The 26,329-nt window shown below is 41.4% G+C and overlaps 1 protein-coding gene across 3 annotated transcripts in view; it reads left to right on the top strand.

Moving 5' to 3' along the window:
* lyst (lysosomal trafficking regulator) overlaps positions 1-26,329 on the top strand; it is a 369,211-nt gene that overhangs the window by 207,895 nt on the left and 134,987 nt on the right. For all 3 annotated transcript variants that reach the window (XM_072559529.1, XM_072559520.1, XM_072559538.1), the window contains one exon: positions 24,242-24,402. In XM_072559529.1, coding sequence (XP_072415630.1) covers positions 24,242-24,402 — 161 coding nt within the window. The remainder of the gene's footprint in view (positions 1-24,241; positions 24,403-26,329) is intronic.

The raw sequence follows: 26,329 nt of genomic DNA, 5'->3' as shown, positions 1-26,329 counted from the left end.
AAGGGGAGTATGTAGAAAAATAGATTTATCTTTGAGTAAGGAGTTAGTCAAAAACAGAAGTGCTGGGACAAAACACTGAATAGATTACTTGAAGCTGAGTACGTTCAAGTGCAGGTGTATGTTTGCTCCAGCAAGAAGTTATCACTGTCTCCAGTCTAGGTATTAACATCATATTTACCTTGCATCTACTGATGTGTTAGGAAAAGATGTTTCTTCTGGTTTGAGTACTCTCAAAGGGGTACTTTAGGGTATAAAGGATTTTTGGGGGGATTTGTAAAGGAATGTTTTGAGATTAACAGAATTATATTTTTGTGTATTTTAAATTCTTTGGATTTGTGTTATAGGTAAATAGCTTGGTTTTTTTTATTTTTAATTTGTTTGCTTAATGAAACTATTTGTTTTAAAACAAAATCTATAACATTGTGCGCTTGTGCTTCAACGAGAGACCATCTTGATGATACTAAAACACAATAAAATATAATTTTTCAACCCAGGTTTCAGTCTGGAATCCAACTTATCCAGTAGTAATATAAGTTGGATCATGGTACCATTCCTGATTGCCCTTGAGCTGAGCAGCTTGTGAGGCCATTATGTCGGATAGTCAAGAATGAAACACATTGCTGTGGGTCTGAATTCACATGTAAGCCAGACCACGTAAAACTAGTGGATTTTCTTCCCTCAGACATTTGAGTTAGATGGGTTTTATGACAATTGATGGTAGTTTCATGGACTCCATTTCTGAAGCTAGTTTTCAATTTCAGGTTAATAATTGAATTTAAATTCCATCAGCTGTTGTGATGTTGAAGACCTTGTTGTAATGATATGAGCATTAAATCAATCCAGTCCACTGAAGTAATTAGTTCTACCTATTAAATGTTATACTGATTTGAATTCATTTCACTCTTAACTATCTAGGAAAGCATACGTTTGCTCTCCATAACCCATTGCATGGGAATTTCTGAAGTTTTCTTCTGATTCACTTATACTGGCTTGATGCAACGCGGGAGCATATTTGTTGTACTTCAGTTCTCAACAAATAAGCAGAGATATGCCATCACTTTTACAAATTGAATTCTATTCTTGAAGCCACTTCTATATATATTACTGCATTCAAAGAAAATAATGAGGTGTTTGAAGGTATGGTTCAAGATGGTGATATCACCAGAATGCTTGAAGTTACAAGGATTTCATAAATGTAGGTTTGTTTTCCTTACAGAAGAGAATTTTATGGAGAGATTTTAAAATCACCAAGGATTTTGATAGGGCAAATATGTAAAATTGTTACCACTGACAGAATGGTCAGTAAGCTGAGGGAACAAATTTAAAATAATTGCCTAAAGAACCATATGAAGAAGAATTTTTTTTCACAAGTTGGTTACGGTATGGAAAGCACTGCTTGAAAGAATGGTAGAAGCAGATATGGCAGTACTTTTCAAAAGGAAATTAAATGAATAGTTGTGGGGGAAATGTTTCGGGAATAGGGAAGTAGTGCAGGTCAATGGTGCTAAATTAGATAACCTCACTAAAGCAATAGCACAGGGATAATAAGCTATATGGCCTTTTTCTCACTGTCAATTGTAAGCGCTGTCTCTTACCATTTTGTTGTGCTTTTTAAAATTGTGGGTTGAAATAAGAGGGAATGAGTTTTAAAATCAATATTTTAAAAGATTGCTGTATGTTTTGAAAAACTAGTAACCTGACAGTCATTTAACAGTAATTGAAGGTGAATATTTTCAGACAAACTGGAGCGGTAGGGTTGTTTACAGATAGAGTTTTGCTCAGCAACACGAAGTTGATTTGACTATGACGATTGACTTGTTACCATTAACTTTTGTTTGGTAACAATTATATAATTGATTCTCAGATGACTGAACAGTTGGGAACAAGATGTCAGGATACCACCATTTGACCAGGAGTTAGTAAATCTAGAGAAAACTCATTTATCCTTCCTGTAAGAGTTATTGTAAGTTGTGACTTTCAGTTGATAGGTCAGAGACCTTTTATCAGTGAATCAACCACCTTGTGCCTCTTGCAAACCAATGGAGAGATTTAGAAAAAGAAGGCCGAAATAGAAATGTTCTGATTTAATAAGAACTAACTGAACAGATCTTGCGAACAAAATCTATTGAAGTGTTTTACCAGTTTTCCCTCCGTTCATGTTTCCTCCCTATCTATGTCTATCTGTCAGTATGTAAGGACGTGTTTACAAAAGGATTAGAATTTTAATCAGTTCTGTTACTGATTGATGGATTACAACTGTTTGTTTGGTGATTATATTCTAATTGTTTATACTAAATAATAGTTCTTCTTAAGTACAGGAAAATGGTCTGTGCTTTCAGCCAGGGTCCAGAAATTGATTAACTTGGAGAATTTTGTGTTCTACTTTAAAAATCTAACTTTTGTGATGATTTGTGGAATAGCAGAGCTTAATTTCCAGCATTCAACCCCAGTGAGTTGTGACAAAGTTTGGCGTCTCATCCAGGATTGTTTTAAAACACAAGCAATGAGACGAATGTAAATTAGCTCGCTGAGCTTGAATGTTTGTTATCAGACATTTCATCACCATACTAGTAACATTAGAGAGAGTATCTGGTGAAGTGCTGATGGTATATCCTGCCTCTCTATTTATAGGTCTTGGTTTCTTAAGGTGAGTGATGTCATTTCTGTTTTTTTAAAGGGAAGGTAGATAGGGTCTAAATCAATGTGTTTATTGATGGAGTTCTAGTTATAATGCCATGCCTCTAAGCAATGTGAATTTGGTTTGGTATTAGTAAAATACAAAGGTGAAGGCATGCACCAAGTTCTATACTGCACTTAAGGCATGGTTCTGGAAACAGCAAAACATTCCTACAGGTAGCAGAGTTGTTCCAAGCAGTCTTAAGGAAATTATCAAAACCTAGAATGTTTGACTTGATTAGTAAACTGGACGTAACATTGTCTGGCAGAGCCAGAAAGGCAAGGGTATTTAAGGTACCAGCACAGGACTTAGAAGAAATTCAAATGAGGGCAAGTATTTTGGGTAGTGACTTATCAAAATCAATAATATTCAGTTACAATCAAAGCACCTTGAACATGAGACAATGAAGAAACTGGAAATGACAAAAAAGAGACCAAGAAAAAAAAGGACAGAAAGATGGCGTGGAATGGAAATGAAAGAATTAGAATTTGAATTGCAAATAGAATGTCAAGCAAGAGACCATAAATATAATTTTAAAATGATGCAGGTGATGCAGAAAATGGCAGATGCACAAGCAGGCCTTGGAGGGGAGAATCTGAGTCATAATTTAAGGTCCAGTGAGGTAATATTTAAGTTTGCATAGGTCCTGCCAAATTTTACTAAACAGACGTGGCGGTATTCTTCATGTAATTTGAGAAAATGGCTAAAGAAATGAATTGGGTTAATGAGGGCTGACATTGCCCACGCAGAAGAAGTTGGCAGGTAAAGCATTAAATATTTATGCTTCACTGTCAGATAAAGTTTCATGGGATTATGACACTGTAAAGGAAACTATATTGGCCACGAATTAGTAGTTCGTGAGGATTATAGGAAGGGTTCTGGGTTGAGGAAACTGCTGGAGCAGTCTATATTAAATCTGAAAGAGTTATGCAATATAATTTTGTTGTGGATAGACTGTTAAAAACTGAAACCATGTGTTAGCTGTTAGGGAGGTTATTCTCCAAGAGGAAGTTTAGGAAGTTGCTTCCTTCTCAAATAAGAATCCTTGTTGAGGACCTAAGGATTGCAGCTGCAAGACAGACATCAATAATAACTGATGATTGAGTTAATCCATAAAATAAAACCCTTTTACTTCCACCTTCATAAATTTGAAAGGGATAGAAGATGAGAGAATGAAAGGGGGCAAGTGGCCAAGGTACGAAATAGATGACTGGTAATGTTCCAAGGTCATCTCAGATCAAAGAGAAAGTACTGACTTGGAGACACCCCCTCAGACTATGAATGAAGAATGGATGTGATTTCATCAAATACTGGAACTACTCAGATATTGTAAGGACGCATTGCAAGTAGCATGTTCCTATGGGAGGGCATATAGGAATACAGAAGGTGCAGGCATTGGTAAACATGTAATTCATACAGCTAGTTGTTCAAAGGTGCAGTGAAATTATTTTTCCACTCATTGTGGACTGTCCATTGAAATGCAGTCTGACCAGAGTTCTAAATGTGCCTGAAATTTTCCAGGAAATGCTTAGTAGTTGAGGAGGGTGTTAAAGCAACCAAAATGTATAGGGAGAAAGCATGAACACATTATTGAGTTTGATGAACAGCCATTAAAACATTGAATGGCAGAAGAGGCTTGAAGGGTCAATATGCATATTTTCAATGTCTGTATTTCTATCATTAAGAATACAGGGCACTTTGAAGAGGTACCATCAAACTCTTAAAGCCATGAATAAGGCATACTGTCATAAATGCCCACAAAATTGGGACAAAAGATTACATTTCTTACTATTTGTTACTAGACATTCCTCAAATCTACTGACTGCATGGTCATGAGTTTAGAGGTTCATTAAAATTGATTAGAGAGAAGTTCTTGAACAAGAAAGAGAATCTTCAATACTGGCTCTGTATCCAACCTTCTCGAAAGACTTGCAGGAGCAAGTATAAGAACAGGAACATGTAGCACAGCAACATTTGAAAGTTTCACAGGTGAAAATGAAAGATAGAAGGTGGAAGGTGAAATATCAGTACCTTTACAAAAGCAAACCTCTGAAAGTGTAATTCAGTGGTCCATCCAAAGTAGTTGTGATGGTTAGTGAGATAACGTGTGAGAAAAATATTCCTGATCATAGGAAAAACAATCTGTTATGTCAAAGGTATTATACAATGGAAGAGGAATAAAGAAGTACAAGTTGTCAGGTGGTAAGAATAGTGGAAGATGGCAGATATAATCTCTTGAGGTAGGAGAGGAAGACAGTTCTTTAAGTAATCCTTCTACTCATCATTAGCAATCATTTGCTAGTGAGCATGACCACTTGGTTTTGAATCCTTCACCTTGGGGGAAAAAACTCATTTCTATCTACCCTGTCTATACCCTTCATGATTTTGTAAACCTCACTCAGCCTTTCTTCATAGCTAGCATGATCCATACCAGGCAACATCCTCGTAAACCATCTCTCTCCTTCTCCAAAGCATCCACATCCTTTTAGTAATGTGGCGACCAGAACGGTACATGGTATTCTAAATGTCTTGTACAATTTTAACATCACCTGCCAGCTCTTATACTCAATACCCCATCCAATGAAGGCAAGCATACCATATGCCATCTTGACTACTCTATCCACCTGTGCAGCAACTTTCAGGGCACAATGAACCTGCGCTCCCTGATCTCTCTGCTCATCAACTTTTTCCAAGGTTCTTCAGTTCATTGTATAATTTGCTGTGGAATTAGAATTGCCTAAATGCATCACCTCATATTTGTCTGGATTGAACTCCACCTGCCACTTTTCCGCCCAACTCTCCAGTCTATCTATATCCTCCTGTATTCTTGTGCTTTCTGCTACTCCACCAATCTTCGTGTCATCTGCAAACTTGCTGATCATACCAACAGTGCCCTCTTCCAGATCATTTATGTATATCATAAACAACAGTGGTCCCAGCACTGATCCCTCTGGAACACCACTGGTCACCTTTCTCCATTTCGAGAAACTCCCTTCACTACTACTCTCTGTCTCCTGTTGCTCAACCAGTTCTATATCCACCTAGCTAGAATACCTTGCACACCGTGTGACTGCACTTTCTTAATTAGTTTACCATGGGGAACCTTATCAAACGCCTTACTAAAGTCCATGTATATGACAACAACAGCCCTTCCTTCATCTATCAACTCGGTCGCTTCCTCAAAGAACTCTATTAAGTCGGTAAGGCATGATCTCCCCCGCACAAAAGCATGTTGCCTATCACTGATAAGCCCATTCTTTTCTATGTATGAATAGATCCTGTCCCTCAGTACCTTCTCTAGCGACTTTCCTACAACTGACATCAGGCTCACTGGTCTGTGGTTACCTGGAATATCCCTACTACCCTTTATACAGGAGGACAACATGAGCAATCTTCCAGTCCTCCTGCACCTCACCTGTGTTTAAGGATGCCGGAAAGATACCTGTCAGGGCCCCAGCTATTTCCTCTCTCGTTTCCTTCAGCATCCTGGGATAGATCCTATCTGGTCCTGGGGATTTGTCCATCTCAATAACCTCAAGCCTACCCAGCACATCTTCCCTACTTATGTCAACGTGATCCAGACTAATCAAACTTTTATCTCTAATCTCAAGATTCATCATGATCCTCTCCTCAGTGAACACTGATGTAAAGTAATCATTCAGATCTCACCCATTCTCTCGGGTTCGACACCCAGCCTTCCTTCATTATCCTTTAGTGGACCAATCCTTTCTCTAGTTACCCGCCTGCTGCTTATATAAGAAAAAAAATGCTTTGGGATTAGTCCTTAATTCTGCTCGCTTAAGATGTTTCATGACCCCTTTTAGCCCAGCTGATTCCTCATTTAAGACTGGTTCTACTCTTTCGATATTCCTCCAGGGCCCATTCTGTTCTTAGCTGCCTGGACCTTAAGTATGCTTCCCTTTTCCTCTTGGCTAGTCGTACGATTTCTCCTATCATCCACGATTCACGAATTTTGCCTTTCCCATCCTTTGCCTTCAATGGGATGTGCCTATCCTGCACTATCTTTAACCTATCTTTGAAAGCCTCCCATAAATCAAATATGGACTTCCCTTCAAATAGCTGTGTCTAATCCACATTTCCCAGCTCCTGCCTAATTTTGATATAATTGACCTTGGCCCAGTTTAGTGCTCTTCCCTTAGGACCACTTCCATCTTTATCTACGAGTAGTCCAAAACGTACAAAATTGTGGTCACTGTTCCCAAAGAAATCCCCCACTGCAACTTCTACCACCTGTCCTGGCTCATTCCCCAATACCAGGTCCAATATGACCCCTTCCCTCGTCGGACTATTGACATACTGTTATAGAAAACTCTCCTGGACACTTCTTACAAATTCTGCCCCATCCAGACGTCTGACGCTAAGTGTATCCCAGTCAATGTTGGGAAAATTAAAATCTCCCATCACCCCTACCCTATTGCCTCTACATCTTTCCATAATCTGTTTACCTATTTGTTCTTCTACCTCGCTCACTGTTGGGAGGTCTGTCATTACAGCCCCAACAGTGTAACTGCACCCTTCTTATTTTTCAGCTCCACCCATAATGCCTCACAACCCGAGCCCTCCATAGTATCCTCCTTTAGCACAGCCGGGATATCATCCCTGACCAGCAGTGTAAGTTCACCCCTGCTTTTACTTCCCTCCCTGACCTGTCTGACGCATCTATATCCTGGAACGTTTAGTTGCCACTCATTGCAATCAGACGTCTCTGATTGCAATAACGTCATACTCCCAGACACCAATCGAAGTCCTAAGTTCATCTGCCTTACACACTATACTTAAAGTATATTAAAGTAGATGCACTTCAGGCCACCAGTTCTTTTGCCTTCATTTGCTCTCTGCCTGCTCTTCCCCTTATTAATGCTATCTTCATGATTCTTACAGTCTCCAGTTTCCACCTCACTGTTTACTTGTCTTCTCTTCTGGTTCCCAGCCCCCTGCCACATTAGTTTAAAAGCTCCCCAACAGCAGTTGCAAAATCTCCCCCAAGGACATTGGTTCCAGTCTAGTTCAGATGTAGACCATCCATTTTGTAATCATCCCATCTTCCCCAGAACTGGTCCCAATGTCTAACAAATCTGAACCCCTCCCTCCTGCATCATCCCTCAAGCCACGTGTTCATCCTGCCTATTTTATTTTCGTTTCTACGCTGGCTAGCACGTGGCACTGGTAGTAATTCCAAGGTCACTACTTTTGAGGTCCTCCTCTTTAACTTCTCTCTTAACTCCCTGAATTCTTCTTTCAGGACCTTATCTTATTTTTTGCTTATATTGTTGGTGCCTATATGCACCAAAACAACTGGCTGTTCACCGTCCCTGACCCGAGCATCTGGGAGTCTCGTTTTCAGCCACAAAACCGCCTATCTACTCCCCTTACAATAGAATCCCCTATGAATATGGCCCTACAAGTCTTTTTCCCGCCCTTCTGAATAGCAGTGCCCGCCATGGTGCCATGATCTTAGCAACTGCTTCGCTCGCCTTGTGAGCCATCTCCCCCAACAGCTACCCAATGATGTACTTGATTTGGAAGGAGATGACCACAGGAGACACCTGCACTGCCTTCCTACTCTTTTTCTGCCTTTTGGTCACCCATCCACTGTCTCCCTCAGCAATTCTAACCTGCGGTGTGACCAGTTCACTCAACGTGCTATCCACGACCACCTCAGCATTGCGGATGCTCCACAGTGAGTCCATCCGCAGCTCCAGAGCCATCATGCGGTCAAACTAGAGCTGCAGCTGGACATTCTTCTTGCAAGTGTCAGAGTCAGGGAAATCAGCCACTTCCCTGAGCTCCCACATCAAGCAAGAGGTACATGCTACAGGTCTGAAGTCCCCTGCCATTGTAAGCTTAGCTTTATATCAACTAACTAAAACCAAACAATGCACTTAAATATATGAAAAAGAAAGAAAAAGAAAAAATAAAAGCCTTATAGTACAGAGTCTTTTTCTTCCAGTTGTGGGGGGTGGGGGAGGGGAGGAGGGGAATGTGTGCGGGAGGGAGATACTACACTTGTAGTATCTTGGATTTAGCCACTGCCCAAATATATACTAAGTCCTTCCCGGCACACTCCTGGTCTCCACCTCCACTGTGCCTCCCGCTGCTCCTGGACAGGAAAAGTGGGAAAACTTACCCTTCCCAGCAGCCCTTGCTTCTCTCCACCTTCTCTCCTCGCCGCACTGTAAAAATGGAGGCCCAACTCCCGAGGTAAGTCCCTTTTTATGTGGGAAAACTTACCCTTCCCGGCAGCCACTTTTCTTAAATGTTGGCGTCACATTAGCCAACCTCCAGTCTTCTAGTACCTTACTATCGATGATCCAAATCTCTCAGCAAGGAGCCCAACAATCACTTTCCTAGCTTCTGACAGATTTTTAGGGTACACCTGATCAGGTCCTGGGGATATATCCACCTTTATGCATTTTAAGACAACCAGCGCCACCACCTCTGTAATATGGGCATGTTTCAATTTGTCACCATCTATTTCTCCACATTCTATATCTTCCATGATCCAGCTTCATAGTAAACACTGATGCAAAATACTTGTTTAGTAGCTTCCCCCATCTCCTGCGGTTCCTCACGTAGGCTGCCTTGCTGATCTTTGAAGGGTCCTATTCTCTCCCTGGTTACCCTTTTGTCCTTCATGTATTTATAAAATCCCTTTGGATTCTCCTTAACCCTATTTGCCAAAGCTTATCTCTTGTCCCCTTTTTGCCTTCCTGATATCCCTCTTAACTATACTCCTACTGCCTTTATTCTCCTCTAAGTATTCACTCGCTCTATGCTATCTATATCTGACATATGCTCCCTTCTTTATCTTAACCAAACCCTCAATTTCTCTGGTCACCCAACATTCCCTACACATACCAGCCTTGCCTTTCACCCTAACAGGAGCATAATGTCTCTGAATTCTTATCTCATTTTTGAAGGCTTCCCATTTTTTTCAAATGTTCCTTTACCTGTAAACATCTGCCCTCAATCAACTTTTGAAAGTTCTTGGCCTTCCTCCAATTTAGAGCTTTAACTTTTAGATCCAGTCTATCCTTTTCCATCACTACAGATGAATCTTAATTATCCGAATATCAATTATCCAAATTTCGGATTATCCAAAGGAGATCTTAAGGTCCTGATACAAACATTATGTCAAAGAGTTGTTTCAACCTTGATTGTGTCTTCTGTTTACAGGTACAATGATTAAAAACTGACTCACTGAAACACTGCCGAGAACAGTCCTATATAGTCCAGGCACCATCTCAAAATGACTACACCGTCCCCTGCCCCAGTTTCCCTGAAGTTCTACACAGGGGTGAACCCTAAACCCCCCTTCCCCAGATAATCTCTCCAACATTGTCCTGTACAGGGCAAAGGTGGAACCTGTCAAAATGTTGCAGGAAAAATTTTGCGCACGCGTTATTTGAAGACTTACTCCACAAAGGCAGCAGCAGTCTTACTATCGGTGTACAATCTGGCTGCCCTGGGGGTTGGGGACGGAGGTGGGTCAGCCAGGGTGGGTGTTTGGAGGCAGATTGGGTGGGGGGGGGGGGGGGGGGGGGGGGGAAGAGAGGGGGGTGGGAGCTAGTTGGCCGGGGCAGGGGCGAGGACTGGGATCGGACAGTGGGTTGAGGTGGGCGGGTTTGGGTAGTTGGAGGTGGGGGTTGCGGGGTGGATGGAGTTGGGGGGGCCAAGCATCGGACCCGTGTGCGATGTGCTGCTGCTTAGTCTCCTGAACAGGGAACAGACTTACCAGAAAACTGAGTCCCAGAGGAAATCAGTTAACCAAATAATCAAATATCCAAATGAAATAGTGCCTGCCCACCTCTTTTGGATAATCGAGGTTCCTCTGTATTTTAAAACACTCAGAATTTTGGTTGCTGGCTCCAAGTTGCTCCACCACTGGCACCTCAGTCACTTGCCCTGCCTTACTTCCCAAGAATATTGGAGAAGAGGGGAGGGGAGGCCTATGTACAATCCCAATCAGGTAATCATCCCATTCTTATCTCTCAGTTCCACCCAAGTAACTTCCCTGGAAGTATTCCCAGGAATATTCACCTAAGTACAGCTGTACTGTTATCCCTTAATCAAAGACAACTCTTCCCCCCTCCCCCACCCCCCCAGTACCATGTTCCTAACCATGCCCTGAGTTCACCTGTCTTCCCTGTTAGACATCTTGCATTGAAATAAATGCAGTTTAATTTACCTTTTTCTGTACTTTGTTCCTGCCTGCTCTGACTGCCTGACTTGCTCCTTTTCCCAATTGTACCAGACTGAGGCTGATCTTTGCTCACTATCTCCCTGAGTCCCACCCCCCCCCCCCCCCCCCCCCCCCCTTACTAGTTTAAAACTTCCCGAGCAGCTCTAGCAAATGTCCCTGCCAGTATTTTATCCCCCTTCCAATTCACATGCAATTGGTCCTCCTTCTACCCCAGAAGAGATTCCAGCTTATTTTTACCCTCACTAGCTCATAGCAACAGGAGTAGTCCAGATATTACTACCCTCGAGGACTTCCTTCTTAAATTTCTGCATAACCTCCTATATTCTCCCTTCAGAATATCATCCTATTTCCTTCCTGTGTTGCCAGCATCTTAACGTAGATGAGATGGAGAATGTTGATGAATTTCAGTGGACAACTGGCTTCTGACTGGGTCTTCCAAAGTTCTTCCCGATTGACTGAGTCAAAATTCTTGATCAGATTGATTAATGGGTGGTGGTGTTTCTGGCATTTCTTCTGGTGTTGCTGGGAAGAGCAAATTCGACGGTTTGTTTGGAAGCTGCGCTGGTTGCAATTTTAGGGAAGATTTGTAGTTCAGGTTGTGGATCAGGTTGTAAGTTTGCTCGCTGAGCTGGTGGCTATTTTTTAGATTAGATTCCCTACAGAGTGGAAACATGCCCTTTGGCCCAACAAGTCCACACCAACTCTCCGAAGAGCAACCCACCTTGACCCATTCCACTACATTCACCCCTGACTAATGCACCTAACACTACGGGCAATTTAACATGTGTTCCTAGACATTTTGTCACCATGGTAGGGAACATTATCAGTGAGCCTCTGGTGAAGTGCTGGTGTTCTGTCCAGCTTGTTATTTGTGTGTCTTGGTCTGTTGGGGTGGGTGATATCTCTTCCGGTTCTTTTTCTGAGAGATTGGTAAATGGGGTCCAAATCGATAGGTCTGTTAATGGTGTACCAGTTTGAAAGACAGGCATAGAAGAAGACTCGAGCCATTCCACACCCAAAACTTCCTTAACATCAAAGATACCAAGGTAGAAGACAACAAAATCATGGTTTCCTTCAATGTGATGGCCCTGTTCACATCAATAAACATCACTCCAGCCAAAGAAATACTAGCCTTACTGCTAGACAAACCAAGGACACAATCACCTGACAGCATCAACTCCATCAGCAAGGGCAGCATCCTCAAACTAGTATACCTGTGCCTCTCAACCCACTTCACCTTCAACGACAAGATCTTCAAACAAATCAATGGGATGCCTATAGGATTACCAATATCAGGACTCTTAGAAGCAGTTATGCAGAGGTTAGAACGAACAGCCCTTCCCATGATCCAGCCCAAGCTTTGCGTCTACTATGTGGATGACACCTTTTGTCATCACAAAATGCAACAAATTAGAAGAAACCCAAAAACGAATAAATAACATCCTTACTAGTATAAACCTCACCAAAGAGGAAGAGAACAACAACAGACTCTCTTTCCTAGAGTCACAGTAGAACGGAAAGCCGATGGAGAGCTGCAGGCCGGTATCTACAGGAAAACCATATATATTAAACTACAGGAACAATAGTTATGGGCGGCACAGTGGTTAGCATTGCTGCTTCACAGCGCCTGAGACCCGGGTTCAATTCCCGCCTCAGGCGACTGACTGTGTGGAGTTTGCACATTCTCCCCGTGTCTGCGTGGGTTTCCTCTGGGTGCTCCGGTTTCCTCCCACAATCCAACGATGTGCAGGCCAGGTGAATTGGCCATGCTAAATTGCCCGTAGTGTTAGGTAATGGGTAAATATAGGGGTTTGGGTGGGTTGCGCTTCGGCGGGTCGGTGTGGACTTATTGGGCCGAAGGGCCTGTTTCCGCACTGTAATGTAATCTAATCTAATGTAATCTAATCTAAAAAATCTAAAAAAAAATCATCCCAACACCCAAAAAACGGAGCTGCATCAGGACATTATTTAAACGAGCCACAACATACTGCAGCATTCAGGAACAGTGAGTACCCAATAAGTACAGCCCACCAATTCCTACACAACAGACCTAAACAAGAAGGCAACGTGCCCAGAGACCCTAGCCACCCTGCCATATATTAAAGACATCTCAGAGATGACAGTTAGACTATTCCAGCCCCTAGGCAACTTGGTAGCCCACAAACCACCCACCACACTGTAACAGCTTGTGATGATGTTCAAGGGCCCCTACCAACAACCAGCAGAACGAACGTCACATACAAAAGACCCTGCAAGGACTGCAACAAACATTACATTGGACTGATGGGCAGGAAACTAGCCATTAGGATACATGAGCACCAACTAGTCTCCAAAAGACATGACCAACTATAACTAGTATCCATATACACACATAGACATAAAGGGACACCAGTTTGACTGGGGCAATATAATCCAACCTTGGACAGGCTAAACAAAGACCTGCACGGGAATTCCTAGAGGCCTGACATTCATATCAGAACTCCATTAACAAACACATTGATTTGGACTTCATTTACCAACTTCTCAGATAAGGAACCAGAAGTGATATCACCCACCGTAACAGGCACATAAATAGCAAGTGGGACAGACCACCAGTGCTTCATCGGAGGCTCACTGATGATGTTACCTAGCCTGGTGATGAAATATCTGAGAACAAATCTACCAGCTCAGCGAGCAAACTTACAGCCTGCTACACTGGCTATCAGGAAGGATTTTCTCAGACTGGAAGAAAGTTCTTGGTGAGGATTTAGATGATTATCTTACCAACAATGGAGTGTGGGGAGATTCTTCATAAGTTCCCACGGTCAAATCCATCTCCTTACTAAAGGACGTTGGCAATGGTAGCATCCCATCGGCAAGGATTTCTTCAGCGTCCCAGATTTTCAGGAACAGTTGATCAAGAAGATGCATAGGCGAAAGTGAGGACTGCAGATACGGGAGATTAGAGTCAAGAGTGTAGGTGCTGGAAAAGCGCAGCAGGTCAGGCAGCATCCAAGGAGCAGGAAAATCGACATTTCGAGGAAAAGCCCTTCATCAGGAATAGTCTCTGCCCCCCCCCCCCCAAAATTTTAAATCGCTGCTGGAATCCTATTTACTGTCGTGGCTTTTCCAGTTTCATGAGTTTTATGGCGGCTTCTCTTATGCCACACCAGATGGGAGTCCACAGTCAGCTTTGGGGAATTGGGGGAGGTTTCTTCTCACCCATCCTTGCAAACGCTTATATGGCAGTTTAGGACGACTTTGAACTGCTCTGTCCATTGGCAGCTAATGTTTTCGCTGCCTCTCAAAAGGACTCCGTCCTTACTCTACTGCTTTGAGGCCAAGGGTGTTGAGTCCATATATTTGCTTGGCAATACTGAAGAAACCCTGGGTGTAGTGCTTATCAGCAAGGTGCTGCAGCACCTTAGATTTTTCAGCTCACCATTTGTTCTTGATTTCTCTTGTTCTTTTTTGTAACTGTCTTCCTTGTCTGATGAGTTCTCCTTGCCTTGCTGGTGGTGATGTTTTGCTAGGCATGGAGGGCTTTCCTCCTTGTGTTGACAAGGTCTTGAATGATGTGGCTGTTCATGTTGAACCAGTCTTGGTGTTTCCTGGTCTTGTAGCCGATAGCTTCTTTGCAGTGTGGGTGTCTTCAACTTATTCTGGATTTTCTCCATTCCATTAAAATGAACTCTCTAGAGATTTTGGTGATGGCATTGTTGCAAGTTCACTAGTCTGTTTGGCTGCTGGAATCACTCAACATTAAGAATTTTTCTGAACTGCTTCAACTGCAGATGCTTCTGGTGGCATTTGATGGACATTGGAGAATGGATAAGCTGGTGGTTTGTCCAGGAATCATCTTGCACTAGTCATCGCTTTGATAATGAGGGCATTCTTTTGATCAAACAATGATGTAGTAAATCATGTGCTGGTGCTTTGATCATGGATGCCTCCAAGAAGCCTTAAACTTGTCTTTTTGGTGGAACTGTGCTTTGGTGATGACCTGCTAGTATTCACACATTTGGTGAGTAGAAGAATCCCATTGGAGATGCTGTTGCTGACTCCTTCCTTTTCCAGTGGTTCCTTTCCAGAGTTGGATGTCCTTTCCAAACCTGATCTTGCAGAATGTTAATCAACCTTTAGAAAGTTGAAGGCACTCTTAATTAAATGAACCAGTGTTGGCCTCCTGATTTTTCAAGACCTTTCAAAATGGCAATTGATACTGCTGCTTTAGGGAGAGTTGCTGCCTTTTTAAAGGATCATGAGTCAGGAATAGAGATCCAGTGGAGTACTTTTCTAAGAAACTTAATCATGCTGGCTCAGTGGTTAGCACTGCTGCCTCACAGCACCAGGGTCCCAGGTTTGATTCCAGCCTCTGGTGACTGTGTGGAGTTTGCACATTCTCCCTGTGTCTGCATGAGTTTCCTCCAGGTGCTCAGTTTCCTCCCACAGTCCAAAGATGTGCAGGTCAGGTGAATTGGCCATGCTAAGTTGCCCATAGGTTAGGTGCGTTAGAGGGAAATGGGTCAGGGTGGGTTACTCTTCAGAGGGTCGGTGTGGACTTGTTGGGTTGAAGGGCCTGTTTCTACACTGTAGGGAATCTAATCTAATCGTTATTAGAAGTAGTATTAAAATAAATAAAACAAAAAACTGTAAATGCTGGAGATTTGAAACAAAACCAAAATTGCAGATTAAACTCAGCAGGTTTGGCAGCATATATGGGGTGAAATCAGACGTTTTAGGTCTGGTGACTTTTCAGCAGAACTACTGATTTTGTTTTTTAATTTCCAAAGTAATACTATACTGTAGAAAGAGACACTTCGGTGGTGACGTCAGCTCTTTGACAATTTGAAGTCAATAGCAAGCAAGTATTTAATGTAAAGATTATTTGCATTGCATCTGCCATTACATTATCTTTTCAAGTATTGTCCTAAATGTAAAATTATGGAAAAGGTTGTAAATTGATGCAAGTCTTGCGTTTTGTTGTTCGTGTATTGCATGTTTGTGATGAAGCGAAGTTTTGAACTTGTATTTAATCATCTAAAGGGTGGAGGTGAGTTGGAGGTGTCTTTTTATAACTGTAAACTGAAATGAGAGAACTATAAGCACTGCCCCTGTACTCACGGGGGACACATTCCAAGACCTACAGTGGAAACCCGAACTCACAGATAAGAGTGAACCCATTCATTTAAATGGGAAATATACCTTCCCGGCAGACACCACCCTGGTGCTGGAACACTCCCTATAATATGTTTGGGCCATGGTAAACCGCAAGTAACTGAAACTGCAGAAAACGATTCCGCAGACTCGGCAGTTGTCCTGTATGTTTAAATTAATGTTCTAAAGGATTGCTGTATGTTTTGAAAAGCTAATAGCCTGACACTCATGGCAAGCATTGTTATGGACTAGACTAGACCCCTCTGAAAATATTCAGAAGGTAGTCCAGACTAACTTTTTCTTATTTTAAATGTAAATGTAGGATGTCGCTTTTCAGATGCAATTCAGTTGGTCAAACTATCAGATTTAAAGCAAAAGACACTTTATTCATATACTTTCGTTAAAACACAATGAAGGAAAGAAGGAATTGGATTAACGTAACTCTATAGGAAAAGTTAGAATAATAGATATAGTAATTATTACTAATGAACTGTTCCAATATAATAATATTCCAATCAACACAATTTTGGCAAAAGGAAAACTCAGAACCCAGATTGTCACATATACAACTCTCATAACAAGCAGAGAACCTTCCGCTTTTGGCTGTAATCAAGAGAGAGAAAAAGCTTTCACTACTTCAAGACCCTGAAAGCAACTACTGAAAGCTAAAGATTCTGGATCAGTGGGAGTTTGGCCAAACCCACTCAGGCTGCTTCTACTGTTCCAACTTTAAAAAGCCTCACTAGGTATTTACTGGCTTTCCAACTAGACTGCTCAGTGCCTCTGTCTTAAAACCCCTCTTCAAAAAAAAACAGAACAAAATAATCTCTTAAAGCCACAGCATAACTTGAGCAAGCAGTAATTAAAGATTAGTGTTTATAGATAAACTGGAGCTAAGGGTCTGTTTATAAATGGAGCTTTGGTTGTCAACAAGAAGTTGATTGGTCTCGTGTACAAGTCCTACTTCTTGGATGCTGCGTAAAGGACTGTGCTTTTCCAGTGGCACACTTTTTGACAGTTATCATTGGCCAAGGGCCTTTTGATTGGAAAAATGTGGTGCTAGAAAAGCACAGCAAGTTAGGCAGGAGGATCGATATTTCGGGCATAAGCCCTTCAGGTAATTGTTGGGGGAGCGAATGGGGTTTGAGGGTTAAATATGGGGTGGTGTGAGGTAGCTGGGAAGGTGGTAGGTAGATGAAGGTGGGGTTGGTGGTGATAGGTTGGAGAGGAGGGTAGAGTGGATAGAAAGATGGACAGGTAGGATGGTGCTGAATTGGAGGCTGGATCTGGGATGAGGTGGGGGAAGGAGAGATGAGGAAACTGGTGATGTCGACATTGATCTGATCTTCCTCTAGGTATCCGGTCACTTGGATTTGGCAGTGGAGGCGGCCAAGGACTTGCATGAACATCTTTGGGACCCACGCAGCAAACAACCCCACTGCCCTGTAGTTGACCACCTCAATTTCCCCCTCCCACATGCAAGTTCTTCACTGCCAAACCCAAACCACCTGACGCCAAGAGGAAGAATCCCTCATCTTCCCCCTTGGGACCCTCTAACCACACAGCATCAATGTCAACCTCACCAGTTTCCTCATCTGCCCTCCCCCACCTCATCCCAGATCCAACCCTCCAACTCAGCACTCCCCTGTTTAAATGTCCTGCCTGTCCATCTTCCTTCCCACCTATCGGCTCCCCCCACTTGCATCTACCACCACCTTCCGAGCTACCTCACTCCCACCCCATATTTACCTCTCAACCCCCATTCGCTTCCCCAACATATACCTGATGAAGGGCTTATGCCCGAAATAACGATCCTCCTGCCTAACTTGCTGTGCTTTTCTAGTGCCACATTTTTCCAATCAAAAGGCCCTTGGCCACCCTCCTATATATCTCTCAGTGCCTTCCCCCCCCCCCATTCCTGATGAAGGGTTCATGCCCAAAACATCGCATTTTTTTTGTTTTGCTCCTCGGATGCTGCCTGACCTGTTGTGCTTTTCCAGCACCGCACTTTTCAACTCTGATCTCCAGCATCTGCAGTACTCATTTCCTCCTAAGGACCTTTTGATGGCTAGCAACAATGTGATTAGTTCTCAGAAAAGTAAAAAGCTTGGGTCTGAGAACAACATACAGAGAAACTATCAGATCTTCATACAGTCAGGAGCTCTCTCCATTCGCAGCAGTAAGCCACTTTAAACTTGACAAAAGGGTTATCTTTTCCTCAGTTCCACTAAACTAAGACATTTGATAAGTCAAACACTTGGTGAACCAGCTACCTTGTGCATCTTTCAAAAGAATGGGCAAGAAGAAACCTTCTTATCACCGAGAACCTAATTAACAGAACTTGTGAACAAAGACAACAATACTGTTTCCAATTTTCCTTCTGTCATTGTTTTTTTTTCCCCCACTGCGTCTGTAGTATGCACATGTAACGAGGTGTCATAAGAGCATAGGATCACAAGTGGATCATTCAATCCCTCCAGCCTGTTCTGCAAGTCAATAAGATCACGGCTAATCTGTAGTCTAACTCCATGTACCTTTCTTAGGTCTACATCCTTCAATATCTTTGCTTAACATGAATGTATCTTTCTCAGATTTAAAATTAACAACTGATCCAACATCTACTGTTTGTGCAAGAGACTTCCAAAAATTGCTCTCTCCTGAATAGCCTGTCCCTAGTTCTCAGACTATGGCCACTAGTTTGAGAAACCCCAACCAATGGAAATAGTTTATCTTGATCTACCCTGTCTTTTCCTGTTAATATTTCGAAGTCTTCAATCAGATCACCCTGTAACCGTCTAAATTCTAGAGAAAACAGGCCTAGTTTTTGCAATATCTCCTTGTAACTGATTTTTTTTTGTAAACCTACTTTGTCCTCCCTTCAAAGCTTTTATATCCTCAAGATTTGGTGCCCAGATCTGCTCTCAGTACAGTAAGTAGGGTCTAATTAAGGTTTTGTGTAACCGCAGCAATAGTTCTGCATCCTTGTATTCCAATCTTCTAGAAATGAAAACCAACATTCCATTAGCTGCCTTGATGATTTTCTGCGCTTATTCATGACACTTTAAAGGTCTCGGAACCTGAACCCCTAAGTCTGTTTGGACATCCACAGTAGTTTATTCCATCTTTTTAGATTTTTAATAGTATTTGCCAATATTTATAACCCTTTTCCTGTGGGTAGAATAATCACTTCTAATATATAATAATTCCTGTCAAGTATAGCAATGTGTTCTAAAGTTCGGTTAATAGAGGAAGTTTTGAGTATTTTTGGAAAAAAAACTTTAAAGATGACTCTTGGAATAGCAGGCTTGATTTCCAGCACGCTACTCCAGTGAACGCCATCTATGCTTTTTACTGTTGATCTTTTGGTATCCAGCAGCTTCTACAATATCAATGTGATCCAGAGTGGGCACATCTCTAAGTGTTTGCAGTCAAGTAATTTTGAATCTGCGCTGCAAATATTGCACCACATTGGAGAAGGTGAAAGTTAACAAGATGTTTCGCTCCAGAGTCTCCCACCCCACAGATTAGGTAATTCACGATTGGTTTCTGATCAGGGACATGTGTGACTGCAAGTGAGGCAGGTATGAAGATTCAGGTGGTTGCAATTGAGGACCCTCCGCTCTAGCAATTGTCCCAACAGTTATGAAGTTCTTGCTAATCTTGTAGATTAGTGTGTGGCCTGAAGGGAGGATAAGTGAATTGACTACAGCACCTTAAAATAGGGAGCCAGTTGCCATGGTTGAGGGAGAGGTCATGGGGGAAGATTAACAGAGAAACTAAGGTCATAATGGTAATACATACTGTTCTCTGCAGCTGTGAAGTAGAAGGGGAGTAATCCAGTTGTCGTTATCTACCTTGTCCTATCAATGTCATTGATACTTAGAAAAGAGATATGGCTGGAAGCAAAATTAATTAGAAAGCAAAATATCCATGATAATCTTAAAATTATTATTTGACCTTTACAAACTGGAATAGGGCAATTAAAATCAAGAGTTAAATGTGGTGGCTCAAATATTGGTGTGATTGGAATGGGTTTTAGGGGCACTAATCCTGGTGTTAGGGTAGAAAAGAGCTGTTCTGGGGCAATAGGCTTCACTTGAACTGTGCTGGGACCAGTGTCATGGTAAACCAGATACCTAGGGCTGTAGAGGGGGCTTTAAACTAATTAGAGAGACAAAGGTTTGGGAGATACCAAAATAAATAAAGGGAGAAGATAAACTTCGAGGATAAGCTTGCAAATAATATCAAGGTGGACAGCAAAAGCTTTGTTAAATATTTGAAAAGGAAGAAAGAGGTCAAAGTTAATATAGGCCCCTTTAAAGAACAAAGCTGGGGAAATAATAATGGGAAGCCAGAAAATGGTAGAGGAGTTGAATAAATGTTTTGCGTTGGTGTTCACAGCAGAAGTACTAATAACGTTGCAAAAATGAAAGCATAATCAAATGCAGATGGACGAGAGAAGAAAGCACAAAAACTATCTCTGGTTGGGGGCTGCTGGTGCCAGTGTAACTATTCGGGCTAAAGACCAACAGGTGTCCTGGACCTGATGGCATATATTCGAGGTTATTAAAAGAAGTAATAAGAGAAATGATGGAAGCATTGGTGGTAATCTTTCTAGAATTGCCAGATTCTACAAAAGTTCTAAAGAACTAAAAAAAACTGCTAATGTAGCACCTTACAAAGGGAAGGAGACAAAAAAAAACTATAGGCCAGTTAGCTTAATTAGTTATTTCGAACATTACTGGGAATATGTTGGATTCTGTTATCAAGGATGAAATAGCAGGGTCATCAAGTATATTTGACTTTAAGATAAATTGATTTTTAACCAAGGTTTGTGGAGGAAAGGCAAGAAAGTGGAGTTGAGCATTATCAGATTAGCCAATATCTCACTGAATGATGAAACAAATTTGAATGTCCTATTTCTGCTCGTTTGCATTTCATTCTTGTGATCTATCACAGTCTTGGGATTTCTGTCATTCTTGTCCTGAGCCATCCTCTTCCACCCAATACAGAATTTTCATGTCCTGCCTTATGTCATTTCAAACTTTTTTGATGCAGGATACACATCACATAATATCTGCTTTTATTGACTAAAGTTCTTTCATGACAGAAACTGGTTCAAATATGTAAGAATTTAGTGAATCCTGCTGCGTTTCCAACAGTTTAGATGTTTCCCTGTACCCTGATCAAAAATACAGCAACAGTTTTTCTCTTTCCAGCCAAATGATTACGTGAATGCTCTAATTTAACTGAAGTAATGCACTAATAGACTAGTTCCTTTTGGTATAGGGTTTGGACCGATTCAATGATGTTTACTTGCAGAATGGAGAGCAATTGATTCTGAAAGATAATGAACCTAGCATGCTTGCACTGCTACTTACTGCGAGAGGGTTGCAAATTAAGGGTGAATATGGATACATATGAAGTTTATTAGTTGGCTGGTTTCAGTAGTGTGCCAAAACTGAATCAGTAGCAAACCTCAGAATTCCTTAGCTTTCTTTACTTTGGGTCAAACTTTACAATATTTTTAAAACAAGTAAACTGAACAGAAATCAAGATTAACATACTAAAGTGAATCATTTTTATGAATTCCTTTGAAAGACATTCTGATGAAAGGGCTGGTGTTTTTTTTAAAACTGAAAATAGAATAGTATAGTTAAAAACAGGAGGTGGGCATTCAGCCCCTGCTTTGGTAGCCTGAAAAAGCAACTTCCCTGATGCCATTCTACTCTTTCTCAGTGGTCCTGCAAGTTTTTCTCCTCTTAAGCTATTATCCAGTTCCTTTTTGAAATGCACTCTATCACACACCCAGGTTCTGGATTCCAGATCATGACCACTCATTGTTTAACAGAACGTTTTCCTCATGTCTTTGGTTCTTTTGCCACTCATCTTAGTGTCCATTTGATCCTTCTGCCATTGGGAACATTTTCACTAAATGCTTTGTTCAGATCTCTCCATTTTGAATAACTCGAGCAAATCTCCTCTCAAACTCCTCTGAAGTACAGTTGTAGTTTCTCTAGATATGTTCATTTGACTTAAGTCACTCATCCCTGGGACTACGCTCATAAACACTTTTTTTAGCCTGTCCGGTGTATTTGCATCCTTCCTAAAGCGCAGTGCCTAAAATGGACATGATACTGTGTCAATGTGGAGCCAATATTTTCTAAAGATTGTCTATAACATCCTTGCCTGTGGACAGCACAATGGGTCAGTGGTTAGCACTGCTGCCTCACAGCACCAGGGATCCAGGTTTGATTCCACCTGAGGCAACTATCTATGTAGAGTTTGCATGTTCTCCCCATGTCTGTGTGAATTTCTTCAAGGTGTTCTGACTTCTTCCCACAGTCCAAAGATGTACAGGTTAGGTAAATTGGCTGTGCTAAATTGCCCATAGTGTCCTGGTGGTGTTATTTTTTTCCTGAGAATCCTTTGCACTTGATGCAACTGCAACACACCACCCTCTGTGAACAAGCAAAAGTTTATTAAGCACAGTACAATACAAGCTTTGGAGAAACCCTGAACAGTCCTGCCATGCTTGTGAGGTGTGTCGAAACAGTCCTTCCTTTATACCAAATCTGTACATCACAGTTAGTAATGCCCACAAAAACCCCCAGCCATCCCCCTCGCATTCACATGCAACACAAGACAGCCCCTAGCCACTCCCTCACAGTCACATGCTACTGAAGACACAATGCAGTGACCACCTCACCTCCAGAAACAATGTAATGCAAATCATCCCTTTATGGACAGATCTGGTGTGAATTCTATTTTTTAACTACAGGGAGTAGTCAGAATTCCAACTTATTCTTATTGACCCTGACCCTAATTCCACCAAAGAGACCTGGATATTTCTGGCCCAGTGGGTTAGATGCATAAGCATGTTTTCGATTATAGATTTGATGTACTTTTTGTTCTTATTGATTTCTGAATAGGGGATGAAAATGTCAATACCTCTGAATGCAGTGAAATGGCCATGTAAATGGCTCTGGATAATAGGAGATAAATTGTAAGAAATTACCTTATCTGTAAGTCAGAGGCATCCCACCTTAACCTCAGGACATCAATTTCCTGTAGGTCAGCAGAGCAAAACAATTCTTTAATATCAGACTGGGATATGTACATTGGGCGTATTAGCCCGGAGCAGAACAGGGTTATGGGAGTGGTGGGGAATTCTGGGTGGGATGTTCTTCATAGGGTTAATGTGGGCTGAATAACCTGCTTCCACACTGTAATAATTATATGAACTGTATGCCTCTATTTAGAAAACTCAGAATCCCAACTATGATCATAACCACTTTCTTTGCGCTGTCATCTTCAATGATCTTTACACACAATCCCAGATCTGGTTCTACACCCTGTTGAGAATTGTATGCTTTATTATTATTGCCTTTCCCTGTTCATCCTACCAAATGTGTCTTTTTGATCTCTGCAGTAAATTTAATTTGCCATTTGTTCAGCTACTTCATTTGTCCTCTTGAAATCTTATCGTTATCCTATTATTTTTCAAAGTTTGCTATTGCCGCAAATTTTGAAACTGTTCCCTAATATGATTCAAAATAATTAATAAGTGAAGTAAAATAATTCCAGTACTGACACCTTGCATCCTGAATGTAGACCTTCCCCAGCTAAGAAATAACCCTTCACCACTACTATTTCCCAACATGAAGGAACAATGTATTCATGCAGCTCTTCTTCCTCTTCTACAGGCTTTAACTCTCCTTGCCAGCCTGTTATGTCACTGCTTATCAAAGGCCTTTGGAAGTCCATGTACACACCATGAACTTAGTTATCCATCAAGCACCTTTGTTGCATTATCATAAAAGGCAGTCAAGTTGCTTAAACACAATATGCCTTTCATAAATCCATGCTAGCTTTTCTTAATTAATCTATATTTATCCAAGTGACTTTGACTTGGGGTGTTATTTCTGAGTATTTTCCCACTACTGAGGCTAATCTGGTTGGCCAGTAGTTGGCTGAGCTTTTCCTTGATTTTATGTTATTCATCCATATTGATCCACCACCACGATAATTGTTAATTGACTGTAAATATATTGTACAAGGTGATCTATGTCAAGTATGAAAATCATCCACACATGGCTGTATAGAATCTGTACCTGCCTGAGTAGTTTTTCTAATGACTGAGGTGGCAAATATCAAAAGATTCATTGAGTCTTTTCAGTGATGGTTTTTTTTGTATTTTTCAGAAAGTCTGATGTGGCCTTGGATTATACTGTTCCTCGAAAGAGCAGCCTATCCTCTGACAGTAATAAAACTTTTGCAATGATTGGCTACAGTATGCCCCATCAAGAAGATGCAACTAGGTTGGCTGGAATTTGGAGTATTGGAAGCTTGCTTCTTTTTAATGGTAACAATTTAATAAGAACTTAACCTTTTCTACACTTTCTGTAAGTGTTTTTCACATAGTTGCATCAAAGTAGTTCCATGAAACAGGCTGTTTAGCCCATTGTCCATTTTGCCACTTACCCTCTAGACCAGTTATCATTGTTGTTATATTTACTGCCATCTATCCAAGTCCTTTAAACTCTTTTTTTTTTGTTTCAGTCATCTAATTTTGAATGTTGACACAATTTCTGTCTCAGGCAGCAAATATAATCATAATTGGAGCTGTTTTCCCTGGAGAGTCGGAGGCTGAGGGGTAACCTTATAGAGGTTTACAAAATTATGAGAGGCATAAATAGGATAAATAGACAAGTCTTTTCCCTGGGGTCGGGGAGTCCAGAACTAGAGGCCATAGGTTTAGGGTGAGAGGGGAAACGTATAAAAGAGACCTAAGGGGCAACTTTTTCACGCAGAGTGGTATGTGTATGGAATGAGCTGCCAGAGGATGTGGTGGAGGCTGGTACAATTGCAACATTTAAGAGGCATTTGGACGGGTATGTGAATAGGAAGGGTTTGGAGGGATATGGACCGGGTGCTGGCAGGTGGGACTAGTTTGGGTTGGGTTAGCTGGTCAGCATGGACGGGTTGGACCGAAGGATCTGTTTCCATGCTGTACATCTCTATGACTCTGTCTTAATTCAAACTTTTATCGATAGCTATTCACCTTGGGCTTAGGAACAGGATCAGTGGAGTTTTCGTAAAGGGAAACTGTTTACCTAATTTATTACAGGATTTTTTTGATGAAGTGACACATAAATTGGTTAAGGGGAAACCGGTAAATTGGTTTCCAAAAGGCCTTGCATAAGGAACCATCTAAAAGGTTCCTGCGAAAGATTACGGCACATGACATTCTCTTACCATATTAGCACAGATGAAGGAACTCTTATACACTTAATAGTAAGGTCCAGGGGAGTGTTGCTGAACAAAGACACATTTGAATTTAGGTTCATTTTTCTTTGAAAGTGGAGTTGCAGGTAGGTAGGCTTGGGAAAAAGCTTTTGATATGTTTTCCTTTATCAGTCAGATAGTCGAGTAGAGGAGTTGGGAGGTCATGTGACTGTAGCCCAACCCCCCCCCCCCTTCCCCCAATTCACCTAAACTCCAGTAAGTATAGATCCACTTAATCAAATCTGTCTTTATATGACACATGTGTCAATCCAGAAATTAGTCTGGTGAATCTTTTGGTGCACTACCTCTATGACAAGTCATTTTCCTTAAATAGGTAAGGACACATCCAGACGTGTGGTCTCACCAGGGCCCCATGCAACTGCAATACAATGACTTTAGTCCAACACTCTGACCTCCTTTTAATGCAGTTCAATGTTCTGTTTGCTTTCCTAATCGCTTGCTGTACCTCATTCTTGCTTTCAATGACTAGTATAAAAGGTCAACCAGTCCTTTTGTACATCAACCTTTCCTAGTTTATCATTTTAAATAGTACTCTGCCGTTCTGTTTTTGTTATTGAAGTGGACACTTTCACACTTAGCCACTGTATACTGCATCTGCCATTACTTTACTTTCATTTTACTTATCTAAATCGTCCAGAAGGCGATTTACATTGTCCTCACCATTCTCTGTTCTACCCGGTTTTGTGTAATCATCAAACTTGCAGATATTGTATTTGATTTCTTCATCAAAATCTTTGATATATATTGGGAGTAGCTGGGTATAAGCGCTGATACTGGCGGATACCTCTTTATCACTGTATTCCACTCTGAAAAAGATCCATTTATTCCTGAACTTACTTTCTTGTCTGTCAGCTAAATTTTAATCTGTGCTAAAATGTTACCACATACTTAGATTTTGTCCACTCACCTCTTATGTGGAACTTTATCAAAAGTTTTATGAAATGCATATAAACTGTATCCATTGGTTCTCCCTCATCTATTGT

The sequence above is a fragment of the Chiloscyllium punctatum genome, chromosome 3 (genome assembly GCF_047496795.1).
Source record: "Chiloscyllium punctatum isolate Juve2018m chromosome 3, sChiPun1.3, whole genome shotgun sequence".
Lineage (NCBI taxonomy): Eukaryota > Metazoa > Chordata > Chondrichthyes > Orectolobiformes > Hemiscylliidae > Chiloscyllium > Chiloscyllium punctatum.
The sequence above is the reverse complement of the archived record's forward strand: the minus strand, read 5'-3'. Positions and strand labels throughout refer to the sequence as shown.